A 20,037-nucleotide genomic window follows, 5' to 3' on the forward strand; every position below is an offset into this window, starting at 1 on the left:
CAAAGAACCCCTAGCAACTTCTTGAAGGACCCTGGTTGGGAAACTATAAGATATTCATAGAGCAATGAAGATCTTTCTGTTCAAACTGGTCTCTACCAACTACCTCTAGGCTAGAATGCAGTTAAAACAGTTGGATGAAATACTTTTCTCATCATTCAGTAGAAGTGAATGGTATAAATAATTATATGTCTGATTGTACAATGTTTTAGATATGATCCTTTTAATTATAGTCATATCAGTTTAAACTTGCTATATTCAGGCAGATTTCTCTTCTGTTTGACGTAAAATTAGACGTTACATTCTTGTAATGACTGCTATGAACCCAACAATAAAGCTAATATGTAATAGTATCTGGCCAGCATTTTATCCCCTACATAATTGTACCCATCTATTACTTTACCCTTTGCTTACCATACAGTTTTCATTCCTTGAAAAACAAACAAGCTATAAAAAATGCTAGAGGTTGGGTGTCCTGGTAGAAGATCACTTGGTACGTCCTTTGTGTCAAAGTTTAAAACTACATACCTTTTTCATTAATTTTGTTTGTGCTCAGGTCCAGATTTATACTTTTTGTTCCCCTAGGCCAGTTTTCCCTTTCTCAACCAATAACAGCCCGTGACACACACAATACACAGCAAACGAGAACGAAAGGAGAGAAAGAGGGGCGGGGGAGCAGAGTAGTTGAACAGAGGAAGCAACATACAAGAGGGAGACAGGATCGGGGAGAAAGATGAAGAGAGAGGATGGAGATGGCAAAGATAGAGAGGGGAGCGAGAGAGATAGATTAGGGAAAGAGTGAAAGACAGGGAGGGAATGTTGAGAGAGGATAGAACAAAAGGCAAGTAGAAGAAAGAGAAAAAGAGAGAAAGGTGAGAGAGAGCCGGTTTAGAGAAGGAGAATTGAATGAACAGAGAGGATCAATACCTTCAATACAGATGTCACCCGGCACAGATATCTGCCTGTATGTGACCTCAATATAATCATGTTCACTTTGTTACTGTAGATCTTGTCTGCCAGTTCCAGTTCCACATGGAGATGTTGTATCACAACCCCCTAGGGGTTCTGCAGCCCTAGGCCAAGGACTATGTGGGCTTTTTGGGAAATCTTGCCCTTCTTTTGGTGCAACCACAGCCCAATGATCAAAATGTTGGGCCCATTATCTCTATCAGATTAGAAAATACAGAGTTCTTTGGAGAAAGGAACTGGAAACAGAAAAAAAGGTGAAATAAGGCAACTGTCCTGCTGAATTTGTCTTTTGGTCACAATTGTGTGCTTAGGGGACAGCACAGAGAAGCTGTCCAAGAGGATATTGAGGCTGCTATATTTCAAGGTTAAAACACAGAAATTGACCCACAATGTGGAAAGAACAAAGGGAAATACTACTTTAGAGTACAAGTTAATTGACAGCTTTGAGTCTGCTAAGGCTGCTAATATCACATCCAAGTTGACAGCATTTCCAGACCATTTGGATGTCTATACAAGTGTGAAGTTTAAATAAAGCGAGGCAAAATGTTAAGGGGGTAAAAAATATACCTCTAATATATTAAACTACTCTCATAGGAAGATTGATTATGAAACAATAGTCCGGAGAGAAGTCACTTTATGGTTTAGGAGTCCTGACTGGCAGAGTTTACTCTCTTGTATCGGGGTCAGTTTGTTGGGATGTTGTTTTGTCTTCCCAATGTACTTACAAGTACATCTCCATTGCTTTCCTTGCTATATTGGCCTGCATAAACCAAGGTACTTTGCATGAGTTCTGGTGTTCAACGTAAAATCTTCTGCATTATTTTTTGAGTTGAAGTCACATTTATAATGTCTATATAACTTGATGAGTTCTGCTTCACCCCTCTATTACATACAAGGTTTGCACATCTCTACCCCTTCTATTCAACAAGCAACATTCAGTAATTTATCTTAAACAACTAAAACCCATTACAGGGTTCTCTGCACCAAAAAATCCAATGATGCCGCTAAAATAGGGTGGCTTCACAAACTTTTTTCACCTCCTATCTCATTCTTGAACCATCAAAATTTACCATGACACATTGTATTGTAATAGTTTGATGTGTTATCTGCAGGAACATAAATATGGGGTATTTTCTTATACTTCAGATCAGAAATGAAGAAGTTTAATAGGTTGTGAAAGGTCTCCAGCATTACAGAACAAGTCGAGGTTAATATGAATATCTACTAGTAGTTATGTCATGACCTGGATAAAATATGAATTTTAATGAATATATAATGCTTTAGGTTATTACAACTACCCACCAGTGACCGGTTCTCTTTAAGTCATATCTCAGCAATATCCTTTTCTCTCCTATAGTTCTAATTTATCCCAATGTATATTGTTACATAATCTCGAACTGTAAACTGAGTAGAAATGTAATTTAGGTTTAAGGTTGCATCTAAAAAATGTGTTTTACATATTTTTGTGTTGCTTGGACCTGCAAGCCACAGAGGTATTTCCAGCCTGGAGCTCTAAATGTTACATTAGGACTGACAGCTCTGGTGTTAACCCTCCAAGACATACCATTGAGTAAACAATATGACAGCCGGCGATTCTCCTTCTTTACATTTATCTGTCCGTGTTGGAATCAAAACCACTTAGAGATTCTCTGGAGAGTCATTGAACTCATGAAACATCAAGGAAAAAGAAAAGTAGGATTTTTCTTTGTAAGCTCTCGTGTATTCCAAGGGAATTTGTGATTGTGAGCAAGCAAAGAAAAGCCATTTTTATCATTCATAAAATTATTTCACAAATGTGCATTATCTGCTTACTGTTTCATGTACATTTTTACAAATGGTTCACATTATGGGAGTTAAAATAACTCTGGACATGTGTGCTTTGCATGCTGTTGTGAGAATGGCCGCCATTAATTATACAATAATTGTTAGTATTACACATGTCTACTACTAGAAATGCTGTATTTAAAATATCTAATGCAATAATGCGAAAGTAAAAAGAAAGTTTTTTTCAATAAACTTTTGAGATTAAAAGTACTTTAGGTTACATAGAAAACTTTTCGGGTCTTTAGAGAACCCCTATTATAGTTACTACATAGACAACTCAACTACATTAGAATGGTGATAATTGGAAAGCGTGCATCTTTCATTTCTGGCCATTGGGATGAATGTCACCCTTACAGATGGCCAAAAAGATCATTGGTGTCAGTAAAACTAACCTGAAAGGCATTCACTTCTCTTGGCTCAAAGGAATCCCTTGCAACCTCTGGAGGAACCCTAAGGTTCCACAGTACTCTGGTTGAGAAACACTACTCTAGAAGTGCAAATGAGAACAAATGATGGACAAATGTGAAGCGGTTCCAAAAGACATTCAGTCCTTCTAAATGAAGAACAGTTGGGAGCCATGGTTGGTGTTTAGCTTCTGGAAAGACCTTGAGCTTTAAAGATCTTGAAGCTCAATCCAGACATTTAGTTTTAGTTATTTGAAGTGATTGTTACTGATCGTTTCAAGCTGCAGAAGAACAAATAAGTGCTGTACAGACAGTACTGTTCTCCTCCAAGGGAAGGGCAGGTGTAAGACCAGCATGATAATTTATTCCAAAAGACATCCAGACTCTCCAAAATGAAGGACCCTTGAGAGCTATGTTTGATGTATAAACCCTGGAAAGACTCATCCTAAAGCTGCACACAAATGCTCAAATATACTCGCTGGGGATCAGAAATATTCTTGGGGATCATTTTCAGGAATGGAAGAAAAAATGAGATTTGTACTGAATATGCTGTTCTATCCAGAGAGTAAAGGAGAACTAGTAAGAGGAATTCTGCTCTGTCCTCTTAAATAGTGCACAGTAATGGTCATTAGTGGGTGGTCAATTGGTCATCGGTGGCTTCAGGGCCATTTCAGACTTGTGGTTGACAAAACTGCACTCCCAACCATTACCTTTCAACTGACAAGTTGCTTCTGGATGCACACATGCTTTTCCTCTGCTGGAAAAAGAATATCATTTATGATATCACCTTAACATGAACTAAAGCCAACTGGTTGTCAAACTTCAGTTGACAATAGAAAACTGTATAGTATCTTAAAGGGGTGGTTGGAAGTGGCTACCAGTGTTGGTCTTCACTTGGAGTGATCTTGAATGGACATCTTGGAGTGATCATGAATGGACATCTTGGAGTGATCATGAATGGACATCTTGGAGTGATCATGAATGGACATCTTGGAGTGATCATGAATGGACATCTTGGACCACAATAATCAGGTGCCTGCACAAGGCCTTATAGGTCAGCTGGAGACACGGCTCACACTTTTCTCCCCAGGCTACAGACTGACCTCACACAAAGGCCACTGTCATTTGTAAATTCTGAAACATGAAGACGTCTTGGTCCTTTTATTTTCTTTGACTGATCTTTGAACTTTGCTGTCAAACATCAAATGCACTCTGGCTATGGCAGTAAACCTACAATGAATTAGGAGCTACAGTCTAGGCAAAGAACTTTACTCCTCGAGACGTTTTTACAAAGCAGTCTTATTGGAGCCTCTGACTAGTATTTTAGCCTATAGGTACAAACATGTCTGTACAGAACATAGGACGGAAAATGAAGGCCAGCAGTAACATAGTATAGCTGCAGGAAATTGTAATTCATAAAGATTTTGTGCATATACTTCAACAACAAAAACTCTTTACACTATTCTGTTTTTTTTTTTAAGTAAAAAAAATAGAAAGTGTCAGTAAAATATTGCAGAGACTTGCCTTCTAATTTTTTGAGATTGTAAAATGAGACATCTTTTAACCACAAAGACTATAGACAAAGGACACTAGGCATAGGTTCTGTCACAACCCCCACTTCTAGGGACAAAAACAATGTTTATGTAAAAAATGAATGGTGAAAATTTCAATAGTTCTTTGTGCTATGCAACTACTCCTTTTGGTTGTAATGACTGCATGTTAAAATGAGAGGTCATATTCCTCTATTTATAAGATAGGTAGATCTTTCAAACGCTGTAAGTAACGATGAGGATCTGCCTAGGTTCAGTTTTTTTAGAGTTCGGCAAACATTCGTAGTTTGGCAAACCACAGTTCCTGGGAACCTGAATTTGAAAATCCAGCAGACAAATGCTTCCTACCCAACCTTCAGCAATGGGCTGATGATTACCTCCATAACTGCAAATTGGTTGGCCTAGTAAACCTCAACGTGGACAATGGTTGTCTGCTCAAATCCTATATATCTTGTGGAAATAGAGAATGGATAAAGCTGGACTGGACTCATAGACGTATAAAACTTGAACCTCATCCCTAGTTGTAAGTTCCAGCCTTCCAGCAGCAAAATGGGTTTTTCTTTTGTTTGTCTTTCATTTAGTAAGTTTTTAGTCTGCAACAGCTGGAACCCTTAAACATTTTAAAACCCAACTTCAGTGTAAATACCTTGGTCAAGCTGTCTGTGACCACACTGGGAGATTTAATCTCACTTCCTATCCATGAAACAGCAGGATAAAAAGTAGGAGAGCATCAGGGCAGGCAGAAAAAGACAGCAACAATCTGATAAAGGTTCAAACCCTTCACTAGTTTTTTTTTTTTGCAGTCTGTAGCACCACTTGAAAAAGTGCATCTTCAGGTCAAAACTTTTAAAAAGTAAACCAATGAATAAGCATATAAGTATTATACAATAAGCCTGATTAATTAAAGACTGGGAAAGAATGACTATCATGGGAGAACCTGGGTGATCTAACAATCATAGAGTGGATTTCTTAAAAATCATTTGTTATTAGCTGGCAAATCTTTTCAGTCCTTGACCAAATCCATATCAGGTTTGCTAGGGCATAAAAATCCTGGGCTCCATCTCCAGCCTGGGTCAGCTAAAGTCATGGTAATGTACCACTTTAAAATCAGCCAACAAATACAGAACAGAAACTTAGATGGTCATCAGATTTGGATGATTTTGGCCGCATCCAACAATAGTCTTGTGCCCTAAAAGCTTGGGATATTTCATTGGACTTAAGGCAATAGCCCTGCCTACATGCACAATCTCCCTATTTCTGTAAGCAATTCGAAAAATGATTAAACAAACATTTACTGTTAAGCAGTATTTTTGTAAGTTTCATTACACCAACTTTACCAGAGACCAGGTATAGTGTCCTTCACCTGAGTGAATTTATTGTAGGTGATAGTCATAGGATTGTGCCAAACAAAGTCTTGCCAAAACCACAACATTTTTGTCAATATTTTACACAATGCAGATGTTATTGTGTGTAAGCCGTGATTGAAGTAAATCCTCAACTTTTCCTGGACTGGAAGAAATGGTACATGATCTATCATCAAACAAAATCCAATTCTGCAAAGTTTACATCAAAAAAAGCATTTTACATCAATATAAAAACCAAAAGCAAACAGAAAAATACCATAAAAATGCAAATGAAATCCCAATCAATTTGAAAGTATGGGACGGCAAGTTATAGTGCATTTCTTTTTTATATGGTTATAATTTAAGTATACTTTCCACTTAATGTAGTTTAAGTTGCTTTCTGTAAAATACTGTTGTTGTTTTTTTCATTATATACAATGAATATTGTTTTTTCTCTGTATTACACATACATTCTTGTGGCGTCTTTTAGCTCTTTTGTCTTGGAATTTCCTATGTTTTTTTAATTTGTCCTTGGTTTTGTAATGTCTGACCTTCTGGCACTGTCCTCTCTGTCACCCCTTTTTTTCTTTTCCTTTGTCATTCTTTGTGTCATCAAAAAAAGACCATTCCACAGAGGCTCTTGTCTGTTCTCACGGGTGATCTTTCAGAGAACACTCACCAATTTGAGTCAACCCTACAGAATGTGGCTATAGAAGCTAGGCAAGGAGCCAGCTTCTAGACAAGCCCTTCAGGGAGGAACCATGACATATGTGGAAGGCAGGGGTGACGTTGGAAGGATTAAGACAGAAATGAGAGAATGTGCTACAAAAATACAGAGAGCAAGGAAGGGCACTGGGTTAGTAGAGTGTTTCCCAAGCTTTGGTCTGTAGTTTGCCAGCACCATAATCATTGCAATGTCTAAGTATTAGCTGTACTTGGAAGAGTTACCACCTAATCAAAGTATTACATGTTTACTAGATTAGTAATATGTGCATAGGCTCCTCCGCCAATATGCATATAAACTTCATATTCCATCTCTTCGTGAATTACAAGCTTCTATCATCTTCACTTTCATCTCAGGTGAGTCAATACTACCTAGCCTGGGAGATCCAACATCCAGGTGGAATTCTTACAACATAAATGTGTACACATCTAACATACTGATTATTTTTGCACTGTAGCCATCATAAATTTTAGCAAAATAACTCATAAGGCTGATTTCTGGCTGACCAGCACAGGCTCAACAGCACACCTGGCCACTTCTATTGGCCTACTCCTCCCCTTTAACTAAATGGGAACAATTTAGAACCTTTTTGTGCATGTGTTTGCATACAACTTCAGTTGCAGTGGATTTTGGTCTTTTGGTCTAGTTCCTTAAAGGTGGAAACAGCTTCTGACCATGTGGTTGCTTTTCCTCCTCTGAAATAAAAAACAAACCTCAACCCATGACAAAGATCTTGTCAAACATTTGCAAAGTATAATAGCTCTCTGGATTTTAAATTTTGATGGGCACCATCACACATTTAGCGGTATAGTCTTTGGACCAGTGAATAATTTGAAGTAATTTAAAATTGTCCAACAAAGTCCGAAATTGAGGTACAGTGGTAAAGCCCAAATTCTGCCAGGTGGATGAATTAAAATTGGGTATTTTAGGTTCACAAAAGCCCAGGGGAAATGGGATGATGAAATCCAAACCATGAGGGTCCCCAAGGATTCTCATGCCGCAACTGTATTTAGGATCAAAGAGTAGTTTGGGGCTCTAATAAAGGATCTATGGACTTGGCAAACCAAATGGTGAGAAAGAGTTTCAGTTTTGACCCAGTATTTATCAGCCTCTATACAAAGGCAATGATCACAGTGGTCCGGTACAGATTCTGTATAATAAAATAAATATTTTTAATACACATTTAACACAATTTGGGGATCATTGATCATATGAACATAGTACAGCAACATTATTATGCCAGGAAAGACAGAGGGTAGTAATACTGCCAATACTACTACTAATTCATACTGCTATGTAGAATAGATCAGATGTCATAGAGAAAAAAGCAGAAGAGTACAAATTCCATTTAGGAAACCAGGAAATATTGTTTTGAACCACTTGCTGCTTTGACTACAATATGTTCACATGCTCTGAGACTTTGTTTAGTGTCAATGACATGAATGTAGGGCTGTAGTTCCAATGGACACAGTTTGCAAGATCACACACCTGCATGAGCACTCAGTGGGACCAATTCCAGCACTGATTAGTGAATGTGAGTATATGCTCCCCAAGCTTTCATATAGTCTGCATGGGTCATGTAGTAAATGCAATGAATTGTTTCATAACTTTTTTTATTTCTTTAACATTTATAATTCCTTTATTATAAAAATCATATGAATGTAATAGTGTAAATAAAATGTATTGTTAGCTAACGCTTCCTAACCCTAACTCCCTATTAACTACTTCTTTCTCTTCCCCCTTAGCTGTTTTTGTTTTACCATTGGCTAACCCTTTTATACAATTAAAAATGTCTTTATTGTAGTTATTTTTTTTTTAATAAAATGTATTGTTAGCTAACCCTTCTTAACCCTTAAAAGTTGTCCCTTTTTACCTATCTGTTTTTCTTCCCCCTAGCTGTTTTTATTTTAGCATTGGTTAAAGGTATTATATCATGAAAAAAATTCTTTTTTTTACAGTTAAAAAAAAATACTTGTGCCCTTTTTTTTTTTTTGGGAAAGACCCATTCCCCTCTGTCTTTACCGCTGCGGCAATAAAGACTGAATGGGAAACCCAAAGCCACCTGGGAAACATTTATCACAAATACCAGGAAGCTTTGGGCTGCTCCTTTTGCATATGCCCGGTCTCAGGCATGTGAAGACGGGGCTTTCCCAGAATGTAAAAAAAAAAAGTCCCAAACTCATTCATGTGCAGTGAGATCGGCACTTTTTGTTTTTTTTACATTTTCAGGAAGAAACATCACCCAATCCCGAGCCTGTGCAGGATTGGGTGATGTCAGAAGAACCTGGAAGAAGATAATGGATCCTTCCTGCCGCATCCATGAGCAACCGAGAATGAACGACGGCAATAGAAGTGAAGGGAGGAGAGCACAGCGGGGCTCCACTGGCTTGTCTCCCCTCCCCCCCCCATCTCCATAGAACAGAACAGTTGTTTTCATCGACAAATATTGAACGATTGTATGCAGCCTTAGATTACAGGACTACACGTCCAGTCTTCTAAGGCCAGAATCTGTGAATATTTTATTATTACTTTAAAAGGTTTACAAAAAATGACTGTTTATACCAAAATCCATCCTGTATGTGACCCTCGAGGACTGGAGTTGGGGACCCCTGTTTTAGATCCTATTTATTTAACATTTATGTAAACAGGATGCTGAACAAGAACATTTTGTGGTCATTCCTGATGATTTATACTTATTTAAACAAATGTTAAGACACGGGACACATGACAGATATGAAGGTAGGGCACTTGTTGCCCCCTCCTATTTATCTCTGTTCCAAATATTTGCTTTCATCCAATTCTCACACTTGGCGACGTCTGAGTTTACAACCAGAAGCAGACGAGTATGGTGGATCAGGCAGTGACCCCTGTGAATATGAACATCGCGATTAGTGCTTGTACAAGGACTGCATTTTCCGGGGGTCTCCATGGGGACAGAGGGGTACGTGGGTCACCCCAGTCCAAGCTTTTATTATAAAGCCGCCATTCTGCCTAGCAACATGGAACTCAAGCAAGTGTTCAAAAGCTCCCAGTCATGTAACGTGGTTGTAAAAAGTGAAGTATACAAGCCATGAGAAGATTGCATGTAATTATAACCATTTATTCACAATTCCAAGAGTTATGTACATGTATCCTCTACAACATGAAGCCTTTGTTGTAAAGAAATCCAAAAAAAGATTCAAAGGGTCTTTCAAAGTTTTATACAACTAGAGCAGTCTTTCTCTACCTTTTTAACATAGGGGAACCCTTGAAATAACTTCAGGGGACCCTTTCTATAATTATACTCACAGCTCTTACATTGCTGGCCAGTGGGGGAAATCCCATCCATACAGATAGCCAAAAGGTTCTTTAGAGGTCACCTAAACTAATTTGGGAATCACAAATTACTTACCCCTAGCAAACTCTGGAGGAACCCTGATTTAAAAGCACTGCTCAAGGGGGTCTATTTATAAAGCAGTGATTCTGATATTCACCAAATTGGAAACACATCACCTGGAAGATTCTCCGCCAGAAAACTTCTGGAGGCTGTCAGGTCCACTACTAAGAGAAGTTATATGTAGTAATCCAAAGCAACTGCAGTTGGCAATGGTCCTTGATATCCAGGTGCAGTCTCTGGTTATACAAGCCTGTTCCTGAAGGACTTAGCTAGTTATAAATTGGCCGAGAAACTGTTATTTTATCATTTTTTATTTTGCTTATGATACAGACATGACAGGCCTTCAGCTGCCGTGTTGCTAGACTATCCATCTCCAATATAAGCTTGTTTCCAAGCTATACAATACATTGATATATGATATTAGTGATAATCTCAGAGATTTAATTGAAGCAAAAATCATTTTTTGGGTGGAAGAATGAGCGTGACAACCAACGTCACTGGGAATGAAAGTGATGAGTAAATCCGAAATTTTGTGATGTCATCAGAACAGGAAAGAAGGAGAAATCTTCCAATGGGGTCTTGTTCATGTCACAACTCCATAAGTGCTGGTTCACAAGGGGCAGATTTTTACTTCCAATCCGAAATCTAGTCTAGGGAAATCTGAAAGGATTTCAGTATTTGAACAAAATGGCCTATTTTTGGATTCTGATCAGTTGTGGACATGTGGTTATTATCAAACAAAGGAACAGAAGTTGTATTGTGCATACAAACAATCAAATACATCCAACTCGAATTTTGGACATTTGTATCTGGGAAAGAGGATCAAACGAGGAATCTAATACATAGTTTGAATTTTCCAACCAATCAATTACCGATCAGAATAGCGAACAGGTCAGGCAGTTGAGCACAAAATTGGTAGCAGATCTGCTTATCTGTACTTGGCCTTAAAGATGCCTTTTATCACATTGGAAAGATATTCTCCAATGTTCAGTTAAATCTACATAAAGCACTGCCCAGGCTCCAGATCGGGTGATGTTTCCTCATGTAAATGTAATAAAAAGGTGCCGATCTCACGCATGCCCATGCATACTTTTTTTACATTGCGGTAAAAGCCCCTTCTGTGTATGCTTTAGATTGTTATCTTCCCTAAAGTGTGGTGATAAGTCCGCTTTAAGAGAAAATATTGCATATGTACAGAGGTCCCCCAGCACTAGGGATCCAGCATGATGGATCTCCAAATGACTGAGCAGGAGAGACCGCTGTCATTTCCTATGGGAGAGGATGCAGCGAGGTGCCTCCTGCTTGTCTTCCCCACTCCAAAGTGCACACAAAGCCCATTCATTCTAATGTCACTCCAAACAATCATGAAATATCATTTCCAGCAACATAGCTCCTTTCAGATATGTTCACATGATACATATTCATACAAGGATCATAATACAGTGTTCTCCCCTGCCCCTTTTAGCCGGGCGTACCACCCGTCATTTTTCAGTAACCACCCGGCTGTTTTTGGATGGTTACTGAAAAGTTGGGTCAGAATACAGGGGCCACCACCAATCAGTTTTGTCCCACCCATCTGAAAAAATACCTGGGGAGAATACAGTAATATAAAAAAAGCTTAAAAAAAAAGCACAAGTTAACCAGTGGTATGTACCCCTTGACAGCTCTCCTCTATGTTTGATCATAAAGCAACACACTGAGACCCCAGGGGGATGTTATGTTTCAGCTCTGTGCCATTTCAATGCAAGAATCCCACTGCAGGAGGCATATAGAAATATTTACTACTCAATGCCAACAATGACACAGACAGCCTGCGGACTCTTACCAAATGACATAAAGCAGAATACAAATCCAACTCCAGAATATAATAAATCAAAATGCAACACTATGGTATCACCATCCAGACATTTTTTTTACAGAAGTTTTACTACAATATGTCAAACCTTCTCAATCACAGATTATTGCATGAATTATACATGACGTTCCCAGCTAATCTTTGGGTAGTTATATAGCTGTAAAGCCAGCGCTAATTGTCACACAGACAGCTCAGATGTGTAAATGAATGTATGTAAGTAACACCTGCACCTGGCTCACATTAGCACATATAATCAATCAGGAATTAGCATTAAACGCTGACAACTTTGCTGCTTTTATTAGACGGTGAGGATCTGTCTACACCTCTGCTTCTGGTAGAACTCCACAAATGTCCCCCAAGGAGGTGCCGTCAGGCTTCATTTCTGGGAGAGGACCTGCAGCACATGAATATACAGTGACCACATCTAATTAAAGAGGATGTAACAGTCTGTCACAGGAACAATGAAAAATGGGAATAGGTAAACATTATGGTAATCATAACAGTGGCCATAAGTGAAACCACGTTGGTGGGCTGCCAAGGAATTCATTCTTTATGGTAGGCCGATGTATCTACATCGCAGGGAACCAAACTGTCATGCGTTGTGGTGCAATGCCTTACAAAAATTATCCATGCAACTTTTTTTGGTGCATTTTGACATTTTGGGTACTTTATTTCAATAAATGGACTGTCCTAATTTAATGCATGACTTAATGTACAATACAAGGTGCAACAGTGTGAACCCAATATTAAGCTCTCCCAAAATCCAAGACAGTGTTTCTCCTTTTTAACAATGGGGGGAACCCCTTGAAATAACTTTCAGGTCTTCAGAGAACCTCTAATATAATTACTATATCCACAGCTCACTGAATATTAGAGTAGGAAGAATGCCTCTTACATTGCTGGGCAGTGGGAAGAATGTCACCCTTACAGATAGCCAAAAAGATCATTGGTGTCAGTTAAACTGTCCTGAGAGGCGCAAACTGCTCAAGGAACCCCCAGCAAAATCTGGAGGAACTCTGGTTGAGAAACACTGCTCTAAGGTCTGTTAAAGTGCATTAAATGCATGCAAGTCCCCAATTAGCATTAAGTCAATCCTATACCATTAACATTTTAGTTGCCTAAATCTCTAAAACAGACCAAAACTTGAGCATGTATCATTATTTCCAGAACAATGCATGGGAATACACATTAGTGCTCATTGCAATGCAGGTATGTTGGTAAGGTCCATTATGTTGATGTTTAGAATTAATGGCAATATTTTGCACCATTGAGAATCATTACCCCAAGTGGTGTGAATTGTCCCCAAAGCTAAACTTTAAAATGCTATTTTGTTCAGAAAGCTGTTAATCTTATCGGTATTCCATTGTAACTTCCTGTGTGCTAAATATATAAATACTAAATAAAAATAATATTATATAAACATATAATAATATAATAATAATATAATATAATAATAATGTATTTTGCTTAACCCTCCAGTATAACCATTTAACCGTAACCTCTATGCCCTGACCCTAAACCAACCTTAACCTAACCTTTCCTCATACCACTAGCCCCTATGTCTTGCCAACCTGCCCATACTCTATTGGGTATTTCATTTATTGGTGCTAAAGCTCTCTGTCTAATGTCTAATGAGCAGCATACTATATTGGCTGCAGGTGGATGTCCCTGTAAATAAAATGTAACATCTTGGGGCCTCAAAACTATTGCTGTCAATGTGTTTTATATAGATGGCTGTAAATCTGTCATGTACATGTTAGCATGCTGATTTCATTATAAAATGATTTAATACAGTCCTAAAATACATTAAACCCAGAGGGGGTCTTTATATAGAATTTGGAAGGGGGGGGCAATAAAACATTTCTTACAAAAATCTATTCTTGGAATTTAAAGTAATCTTTCTCGACCTTTTTAGAGAAAGCTTACATTTAATACAAATACATTTATTTTTTATACAAAGTATGTAAAACTGTGAGGTCTAAATATTTTTTGAAAGAAAAAAATGTTTCAACATGTTTGTGCAGGTTGAAGTACAGAGCAGGCAAGCACAGCCTGCAAAAGTCTTCCCTGTCAAGTATCCCCTGTGTAACCTCTAGACTCGTGACAGTGACCTGTAACCTTTCTTTTATATCCCCAGGGCAGTGGTGTCAGCTTCTTGTGTTCTCTGCAGGAACCTTACCCTGGTGCTGGGAAAGAAGTAAGTACCTTACACCTTGCTACTGTATAGCTCGTCATACCACACATATGAATATAATGTAATGTCCTACTGACAACCGCAAGGGCCCCCATCCATCAGAATAATTTCCCCACCCTTTTAATGCCTATTCTAACTACAGCATGGCATGGGTCCCCACCCAGTGCTCCCCATATTACTTTCCTCTCCATTTTGCTACCAATATCAACTACAGCATTGGTCCACCTCCAGTGACCCTTGGATTACTTTTTTCTCTTTTTTAATGACAATGCAAACTACAGCATGGCACGGATCCCCACCCAGTGGCCCTTGGGTTACTTCTTCTCCCTTTAAATGCCAATTCTTACTACGACATGGTATGAGTCCCCATCCAGTGGCTCTTATAATATTTCCCTCTCCCTTTTCATACCAATATCAAGTACAGCATGGGTCCTCACCCAGTGGACCTTGGATTACTTTCCTCTCTATTTTATTACCAATACCAAGTACAGCATTGGTCCACACCCAGTGGCCTTTGGATTACTTTCTTCCCTTTTTTAATGCCAATGCAAACTACAGCATGGCACAGATCCCCACCCAGTGGCCCTTGGGTTACTTCTTCTCCCTTTTAATGCCAATTCTAACTACGACATGGCATGAGTCCCCACCCAGTGGCCCTTATATTATTTCCCTCTCCCTTTTCATACTAATACCAACTACAGCATGGGTCCTCACCCAGTGGATCTTGGATTACTTTCCTCTCTCTTTTAATGCAAATGCTAACTACAGCATGGCATGGATCTCCCTCCATTGGCCCCAGGTTACTTTCACCTCCCTTTTATTACCTTATTCTCCCCCCCAGCTTCTCCTTCCCCATATTTATCTATACTAATGTGATCGAAATTTAAAATTAATAGCAACGCATTGCTATAAATAAATCATCATAACACAGTCATTTCCACAAAGCAAAGATCTATGAAGCCCTCTGATCTCTGTGTTGAGTTCCTGGATCTGTCCATCTGCTGTAGTCGTTACTATTGACGTCCATGCTTCCTGCTGGACTTTCCATTAATTCTATAACAACGGGAGGAGGTCCCAGGAGCTTTAAAAAGCCGGAAGGTGACTGACAGCTGATAATACAAAACCTTGGATTTCTGAACTGGTGCCATAGCAATGTTTCCAAATGTCCTGTTATATATTTAACACCTTTCACTTAACAGCCCCATCCACTTTAAGGATACTTAAGTAAGCCAATGTTTGCACATTTATCTGCAGATGGTTCTCAGCTACTCACTAATGCCCCCATTCATTATTTTTGGGAGGCTGCATGTCAGGTTCTACATGTAGAGTCTCGAGTGTGGTCAAGGTTCACGGACATTAGAAAGCCATAGCCACATAGCAGTCTCTCCAGCCTTAGACCTCTGTGAATTCAGCTCTGCTATAGTCTTTTATTCTCTTCTACCAGCAGGAATTTGCAGGTGTGTAGGGATGCTGAGTTCTGCCATATAACCCCGTTGTTCTGCACTTTGGAATTCAAAACATATACAACCAGATGTCAAATAACAACTCATCAGACCTTACCACCACATAGTTTACTGCCCAAAACCTGGTAATAGCTTCCTATTTCCAGCATTCATCACAGCTTGGTGGACTCATTATTGTATTGCCATTCATTTTGCTGTATTTTCCAGCACAGACAAGTTGCACCGTTAGGGTTTTAGCCCAGCTATGTGATGCACTACACTGATATGTGAATACAGCACTCTGCGATACATTCCAGTACAAAGCAATTATTGTATCTGTTACCATCACTTGCAGCTTGTGTCTGCTATCAAACAAGATGTCCTTACTGTCTTATGGGAAGGTATAAAACTGAATGTATAATAGAAAGAACATGTTGCAATAGAAATAAGAAAACAAATAAATACATTTTGGAGCTAAGCAAGTAGAAGTGCTTCTACATGACAGAATGAAAAGTCAGCAGAATGTCTCTTCATTCACTAAACTAAATGGAAATTCCATTAATAAGGTAACTTTTCAAAGCAAACATGCTTTAATCCTGCTAGCAACATATTGGTGATCACCACCAAATCTGAGCTAAGACTGGCCATACAACAGTCAATTGTCCCATTTCATCAATCAGTCCATTGGATTACTTATGGTCATCAAATTCACCATTAATACATTTTAAATTCTAAACTTGATTGACCAAATGTGATCAATATTGAGTGGAGAAAAGTATTTAAAGGATTTTTGAGACCATTCAATAGGTAATATGTTGGCTGGATTTTGGAGAATGCATATGTACATTTATATCATTATTGATGGAGTGAAAATATAATGTTGGATTTGCAGTGTTCTCCCCAGAATTTTGGGTGGGAGTAGGCTGTAGGCAAGCCGTGGCCCTTGTACCGTGACCCAACTTTTTAGCAATCACCCAAAAACTGAAACTGGTGATTACTGAAATGTGCTGGGTGGTGTGTCTGGCAAAAAGATGCTGGTAGAACACTGGATTTGCATATCAACCAAAAAAATTATACTAAAAAATCAACTGCAATATGTTATTGATTGATTTTATAATTGATGGTCATCTTTATTATTGAACAAGTTGATAGAATTGAAAACTGACCAAATTAAAGCTGATTTATGTATTATTAGTTTAAATAAACAGAATCTTTTATAATTATAAAAGTTGCACTTTATAAAGTTCAGGATAAGCCACAAAGCTCCATACAGAATATTTGTATTGAAATATAGAAGCAAATCTACTATGAAAAAAAAGGTTGCATGGCTGATTTTCTGCTGAAAATTCTTGCACTGGCTGACCTGTAAAATGCACTCAGATTAAGACAGTCAGAAGTCCCCATATTTGTTCCAGGACACTGATAACATTGAAGCAAGAGATATGGGAGTCTATTTATAAATCTGACATTCAGCCAACATTCACCGGAGGGGAATCTTCTTAGTCCATATGTTTTTATTGGCAGTGATTGATTCTTCACCATAAAATGGTGAATGTGAGCTTTATAAATAGAGAGCTGGTGAAATAGAGACTGTATAGGAGAACTGGCTCAGAGCAGCTTCCATATTTTTCCAGTTTCCATAAGGCTTTTGCACTCTAGTAATTGGACTTGATCAAGGAGACATATCCTGCTACTAATTTCAACTAATTTTCAACTAATTTCAGACCTACCATCCCACAGACACATACATGCTTCCCAAAAAACCCATTATCGCCTTAAATTTAGAACTGACCACCCAAATGTGTGAGTGTAGAGATCAGTAACTTAAAAGGATCAAAACCATTAGGGACAGAGTAGTTTAGATAGGACCTGGAAAATCATGAAATCTTAATTATGGATATGACGAGTTACCCTACATTGCTATGATTTCCATTCTAGCTTTCAGTGACTCATATAGTTAGCTCATATAGTTATCTCCGCATCTGAAATCCTCCCTCAAACATTCCCAGCACAATTTATTCTACATTACAGAGATTGCAAAAGGAGGAATGAGATGCCCACTGGTGCCAAGAGGAGGAGTTGGATATTAGAAGTGGAGAGTCAAGGATTCTGCTCATACTGCAATATATATAAGAAGTCATTCAGTGTGTAGCTATAGTAAAAACTTCAGGTCTGGGTGAAATGACCCTTTGGGAACATTTGGTGTAGTTTATCGTAATTATTTTGTATATTTAATATATATCACACAAGATATATATTGTCCATTGTTTTTTAATTTGACAGATATATAATAAAAAAAAAAAAAAAAAAATATATATATATATATATATATATATATATATATATACCAACTGAGGTTAATATAAAGGTATATTGTGTAAAATATGATATAATCTGTGCAAAATATTAAATTTCACTTTTTGGAATATATAGGATTAGGTGTTAGTTGCATTTTTTTGGAGCTACATGTTTTAACATGACTTTACATCTAGAGAATTATCAGTGGTATGGATGTGCTGAATTTACAAGGCTTAAGCTATGCTGGGATACAATTGTGGTGTAAATATAAGAAGCTTTCCAAGAACTGTTACTTCAGACTGCAAGCTGAACCATGTCTAGCTCCATGATTGCAGCTCCTGGGTTCCCAACTCCACCCCCTACAAGGAGCTTGTACCCCCCATGTTGGCACTGCCTTAAAGGCAAACCTGATAGAAATACGCAGACTACCTATTGCTGACCACTCCTTCTGAAAAACCTACACGCCTGGCTGTTATGCTGACATGCTGATCCAATGGGATTGATTTACTATAGGAATTTATGTTGTCCATCCAGCAAAGTAAATTATCGCTCTGCAAGGAATAATTTACCTAGTTTGGTGAATAAAGTAAAAATCCACTTAGCAAAGAATACCCCATCACATAAAAACATGATTTGGCATGCACATAATTGGATGAGCAAGGCTTCTATTCATTCAGTAAGCTAAGTGAAAATTTCCTTGAAGAATAAGAATTCAATTTACTAAATGGACAAACTATATTCCTTAAATCAACCTCAATTGCTTGATTTGATTTGATCACTAACTAAAATATACAGATCAGAGTTCTGACTTTACTCAATGCATGCTTGTTCCAGGTGAATGATTTAAAGCCAGAGACAGCCAAGCAACTAGTAGTTATAGGGGAAGGTCAGCAATGGTAATCTACATAACTTAAACAGAAAAGTCTGAAACTATAAAAGTGAGACTCAATTTGGTATACCAGTTGGGTCACCAATGGAATCCCTAATATTAGGTTAATGCATCTAGCTTTTTGTAGCAAAACATTGAGTGGACTGGCCCTTTAAGTAACATTGCACTGAATACCCAACCATTCATATAAACATAAAATAAATTTCTGGTAACAACAAACTAATGAGATTTGGAAGAACTCAAATCCAACCGAATTACCAAACCGAGCCAATCGCTGCTTCATCCAGCCAAAGTTTCTAGATGTCTTTTGGCATTTTGATGATGAACAGTAAATTGCATCGTAGTATTAACTCATCAATAATTCATAGGGTGGCATGAATGCCAAAAATTCCTTACTCCTGTTGACGGAATAATGGCAAGAATTGGGACTGTACCTGTTCTGGCTGTGTGGAATCCCTGCAGGAACAGAAGTAGTATGGACACCTTCCAGCAATCCCAGGATAGAATCCACCTGGCCATAGTGCAGAATATGTTGGTACCTCTGTCTGATAGTTGTAGTTGTACACACACTGGACATAGGACTATAATCCAAAGTCACACCACTATGTATCCATGTGTGTGGAAGGGACAGAGAGGATTGTAGGGCTTGGACTTGGTTCTCTCTCTCTGTGGTATCAGTTTTCTCCCAGTAAGTGCTGTCTGGCTGTGTGTCCTATTCTGTCTTTCCCTCCCTCCCACTCTTTTCGTTCTCACCCCCTCCTCCCTTTTCTTCTCTTTTCTATTCATTAAAAGCAGCTTTCTCCAGTACCCCCACCCACCCATTACTTATACTCTAGCACCCTATTCTCCAGTGTCTCCCCCTCACTTCTCAGTCTGTGTCCCCCACCTTTCACCTTCAATGTGTCACCTCATCCTATACCTTCCTCATCCTTATCCAAAATCCCTGCATTCCCTTTTGTAGCTGGAACTTGGAACAATCAGGTTTACGTTACTTAAAGCGATTCCAACCTTCATAGCTGCACCAGCTGATAGGACAATAGGGGTAATTTGGGTCCCCATGTACCCCGCTGAGCACCATGTCACCTGCTACTGTGTACCTTCTAAGATGTAATGACTAGAGGTGCTCCGAACACAAAAATTCTGACCTGGATCAAATTGGTTGGATTCGTCAA

The 20,037-nt window shown here is 38.5% G+C and overlaps 1 protein-coding gene across 2 annotated transcripts in view; it reads right to left on the reverse strand.

The window, feature by feature from the left end:
- Positions 1-19,537, reverse strand: part of COL5A3 (collagen type V alpha 3 chain) — a 119,920-nt gene extending 100,383 nt beyond the window's left edge. For both annotated transcript variants that reach the window (XM_072399638.1, XM_072399637.1), the window contains exon 1: positions 19,300-19,537. In XM_072399638.1, the coding sequence (XP_072255739.1) occupies positions 19,300-19,384 (85 nt within the window). In that variant the 5' untranslated portion in view covers positions 19,385-19,537. The remainder of the gene's footprint in view (positions 1-19,299) is intronic.
- Positions 19,538-20,037: the final 500 nt, after the last annotated feature.

Source organism: Pyxicephalus adspersus, chromosome 2 (assembly GCF_032062135.1).
Source record: "Pyxicephalus adspersus chromosome 2, UCB_Pads_2.0, whole genome shotgun sequence".
NCBI classification, from domain to species: domain Eukaryota; kingdom Metazoa; phylum Chordata; class Amphibia; order Anura; family Pyxicephalidae; genus Pyxicephalus; species Pyxicephalus adspersus.